The following is a 4544-nucleotide window of genomic DNA, read 5'->3' on the forward strand; positions in this document are numbered from 1 at the left end:
CCAGCCCTGACCCCCCCACATCACCCCCAGCCTGGACCCCCAGGCTGGCCTCCCCAGGCCCTGAGGAGAGGTGGCCACTCACGTGCGGCGGAAAGCTGACCGGAGGTCCAGGTCTCCGGGGCCGATGGCCTCTGGGTGCAAAGAGGGAGATGAGTCAGGGAAGGGACTTCGGCGAGGGCCATCCCAGGGTCACAGACTGCCCATCCATGGCCCATGGAGAGGGGGCACCTACCCCAGGACCCCACATCCTGAGCTTGCCCGGGGCTGGGGTACAGGGAGGGGGCGGTTTAGGATCCCCAATCCCTCAGCACAAGTGGTGGAGCTCCTACTCTCCCTCAATTCGCCCTTCACCTGTTCCCCTGCCAGGAGCCCAGGACACCAAGACAAGACCCAGACGAGATCTGCACTTGGCCGTCACCCAGCCCCGCCCTGGAAGCCTCCCGGGGTTTCTCTCGGGCCCCTGCATGGGCAGTGTGGGCACGTGGTCAACGCTGTCTGGCCGGGAGGAGGCACCCTCCTTGGTGCTGGGGAACGGAGGCGGGTGCCGCGGACAGACCCATGGGGAGCCCGAGGTCAGGACGGGGCCGGGCCCTCACCATGGACAGTGAGGTTGAAGTTGCAGCTGTCAAACTTGTCCTTGGTGGACACCTCACAGCGGTAGCCGCCAGCGGAGGTGGCCTGGGCATCGGTGATGTGCAGCTCAAACAGGTAGACCTGTGGGGTGAGGTGTCGGGGAGATGGGGGTCAAAAGACGAGGCCCTCACCCCTGAAGGAGACTGGGGGTGGCTAGAGGCCACCGACCTTCTCACCCTTCAAGGTTAAGTTAGCCCGTGCAGTTGTGTGTAAATAGCAAAAGGAGCCCCTTCTCAAGACTCACACTGCCATCTGCTGGCACAGGATGGTAAGAAAACAGAAATCTGTGATGGCTACCAGGCGAGTGGCATTCGCTGAAGATGAGGCACTTTATTGCGATGCACAGCCACACAACCAACAGCACAGCCACACAACCGAACGGCACAGCCACACAACCAACAGCACAGCCACACAACCAACGACACAGCCACACAACCAAACGGCACAGCCACACAACCAACAGCACAGCCACACAACCAACGGCACAGCCACACAACCGACAGCACAGCCACACAACCAACGGCACAGCCACACAACCGACAGCACAGCCACACAACCAACGGCACAGCCACACAACCGACAGCACAGCCACACAACCAACGGCACAGCCACACAACCGACAGCACAGCCACACAACCAACGGCACAGCCACACAACCGACAGCACAGCCACACAACCAACGGCACAGCCACACAACCGACAGCACAGCCACACAACCAACGGCACAGCCACACAACCGACAGCACAGCCACACAACCAACGGCACAGCCACACAACCGACAGCACAGCCACACAACCAACGGCACAGCCACACAACCGACAGCACAGCCACACAACCAACGGCACAGCCACACAACCGACAGCACAGCCACACAACCAACGGCACAGCCACACAACCGACAGCACAGCCACACAACCAACGGCACAGCCACACAACCGACAGCACAGCCACACAACCAACGGCACAGCCACACAACCGACAGCACAGCCACACAACCAACGGCACAGCCACACAACCGACAGCACAGCCACACAACCAACGGCACAGCCACACAACCGACAGCACAGCCACACAACCAACGGCACAGCCACACAACCGACAGCACAGCCACACAACCAACGGCACAGCCACACAACCGACAGCACAGCCACACAACTGACCCTGTGGGCCTGCCTGCCAGAGGCCCCGCCCCTGGGCCAGGTTCACAGGCGTGGAAGGAGTTTCCCAGGCTCCCCATGCCCCTTCTTTATACCGCTGTGTGCCCCCCAGTTTCCATGTGTCCGCACAACCCCAGGGCGCAGGGCCCGTGCCCACCTTGCTGGCCCGGTCGTAGCTGTCGTGCAGCTGAAGGTGCTGGCCCACCTTGCTGCTCAGGTCCACCCACTTGCCCTTGAACCACTTGACTACGGGCGGTTTCAGGAGGCTGGCCCCGGCCACGCGGGCCGAGAAGGTGATGCTGCCACCTGCAGGAGACGGTGGCAGTGGGCTTGGGGGAGGCTCTGCTGCCGCCCTCCCCTCCCCCCTGGGCTGCAGTAGCCCCACACTCACCCACAGTCACCTCGCCGTCCTGTGGCCGCGTCACAAAGAGGCCGATGGGGTCATCAGGGGCAGCGGGCCCATTGGTGGCTGCTGAACTTGACCCTGTGGGCAGAGGCCTTTGAGACCTGTGCTGGGACACCCCACACTGGCCCGGGCCCTCCCTGCCCGGCCCTCTCACCTTCGGGACTCGGGGAGCCTCCTTCCCCCTCAGTGGCTGAGGCCGGGGCTTCTCCGGGAACGCCGGGGGCCTCGGCAGGGGCAGGGCCAGGGGCAGGGGCTGGCACGGGCTCTGCCGGCTCTGCAGGGAATGGGGTAGGGGCTGTGGAGCAGCTTCTACCCAGAACCCTCCTGCCCCAGGTCTCGCCTCCATCTTTGTAGCTGCATTAAATACTGCGGTGTGTGCACAGCTCACCTGGTTCCTCCCTTTTCCTCACCCGCCATGACCCTGTCTCTCCCCTAAATTCTCTCCCTTTCTACCCACCACCTCTGTGAGCTCATGGCCCCCTCCTCGGCCCTGTCTCTCCCGAGCATCAGGCCCAGGAACCCACTGTCCACGGGCATCTCGCTTGGATGCAGCCCTCTGGGCGGCGCACACTGAGCGGGAGCCAGCACCGGCTTCCCCGGCTCACACCCTCTGTGCTCACGTCGGTGGGTCCACTCTGACCAGTTCTGGCGTCCACCCTCCTTTCCTTCCCCAGGCTCTGCCCTGGCCCAGGCCCCCAGCTGGGCTCCCTCCGCGCCCACAGCCCCCGGGGCTTCCCTGGGGCGCACACCCTCGGGCCGAGTGTGGGTGTCCAGGGGGAGGGCAGCCTTATGCACTGCTCATCTCTGAATTTCCCCGCCTCCACAGTGGCTGGATAGGCCAGGGAGCCACAGGGGGCACTCAGAGAGGCCTTTCTCTCCCAGCAGAGGGGGGCTTTCCTGGCAGAGGGCACAGCCAAAGCAAAGGCGAGAGATGGGAAAGCACCTCCCACGCCCCGGGCAATGGAGAGGTGGCGGGGCTGCCCCTGCCCAAACCCCCAGAAGTTCAAACCTCAGGGGAGACTGACCAGCGTCTTACCTGCTTCTACGACCTTGAGGTCGAATTTGACTTTGGAGGAGCCCGCGATGACTGCGTAAGACCCCTGGTCCGCGGGGCCCACGTCCCGCACTGTCAGCGTGTGCCGCGTGCCCTCGGCCGCCAGCCCAAACTTGTCGCTGGCACTGATGTCACTGCCCCCTCGCTGCCAGCGCACCTTCACTCCTGCCCGCTCTGTCTCGGCCTCGAACACGGCAGGGCCGCCGGCGGCCACCTCCACGGACCGCGGCTTCTTGCTGAAGGCTGAGACTGAAGGCCCAATAGAGGCTGCGGGGGCCCTGGCTTGCCCGTGCACCCCACCCCTGTGGCCCCTCTTATTCAACACGGTGATAAGCCCTTGAACGCATCACCTCATTTCCTGCTCCAATGAAAGGTGTCGTTATTACGCCCATTTCTCAGATGAGGGCACCAAGACTCAGAGAGGTTAAGTGCGTTACCAAAATCACACAGCCAGTAGGCGGGAAAGCCAGGGCCGTGGTCCTAATCACCAGACCTTTGCTAAGTGCATCCCAGAGTGACCCGCCCAGGGAAACCCGGGAGCTCAGCTCCCCCCGCCATCTGGGGTCTTGGCGAGGGACGGGTATCTGCCTACTTGGACGCGGCTAAATTTGTCCCCTAAGGGCCTCAGGCTGAGAATCAGCGACTGAGATAAAGCCGGCCTGGGAGGGGGCTGGGGCTGGGGGACTGGATCCCTGCCCTGCACAGCCTCAAGGACACAGGCCAGGACCAGGCCCCGCGGTCCCGAGAAAGGCTGTGACTTTCTCTGCCCTTGGCCGGGCTGGGGGCCTCTTGACTGTCCTTTCCCAGAGCAGAGCGTCTGCGTAACCTCAACGCGGGGCTGTGCCCGGGGTCGGGGCCACAGGGGCGCAGGCTCCTAAAGCAGAGCCTCTTACAGGTGGAAAGAACCAACCCAACCCCTCCTGGTGGAGACGGGGGACGGAGACCCGGAGCGGGGGGCCTTGTCCAGGAGCGTTCAGCGAGCGAGCGCATCCAGACTCAACCTGGCGCCTGCCTGGGGCCTTTCCCCAGAAGGCAGGCCGGGCCTACCCTTGCTGCAGAGGGAGATGGGGGCTCAGGGACGGTCCCCAGCATCTGATGGGGGGGGGGGCTGGGGACCTCCTGCCTTGGCTCCCTGCCCTCTTGCCCCTGACCCTGGGCTGCCCTCACTCCCATCAGTAGGAAAGGAAGGAGAAACTTCGAGTCAGGAAAGAGCCCAGAAAGACAGTACGTACCCGCCTCAGGGCTCGATCCCAGGCCACCCCTGACTGTAAGGCCCCCAGCCCGCCCTGCCCG

General features: G+C 64.0%; 1 protein-coding gene across 1 annotated transcript in view; it reads right to left on the reverse strand.

The window, feature by feature from the left end:
- The window catches only part of MYBPC3 (myosin binding protein C, cardiac), a 21255-nt gene that overhangs the window by 14822 nt on the left and 1889 nt on the right, over window positions 1-4544 (reverse strand). The window contains exons 2-7 of the mRNA XM_005870864.2: window positions 3234-3500; window positions 2352-2471; window positions 2183-2275; window positions 1949-2097; window positions 597-714; window positions 83-131 (exon numbers count right to left, since the gene is read on the reverse strand). Of these exons, the coding sequence (XP_005870926.1) occupies window positions 83-131; window positions 597-714; window positions 1949-2097; window positions 2183-2275; window positions 2352-2471; window positions 3234-3500 (796 nt within the window). The remainder of the gene's footprint in view (window positions 1-82; window positions 132-596; window positions 715-1948; window positions 2098-2182; window positions 2276-2351; window positions 2472-3233; window positions 3501-4544) is intronic.

The sequence above is a fragment of the Myotis brandtii genome, unplaced genomic scaffold (assembly GCF_000412655.1).
Source record: "Myotis brandtii unplaced genomic scaffold, ASM41265v1 scaffold324, whole genome shotgun sequence".
Classification (NCBI taxonomy): Eukaryota; Metazoa; Chordata; class Mammalia; order Chiroptera; family Vespertilionidae; genus Myotis; species Myotis brandtii.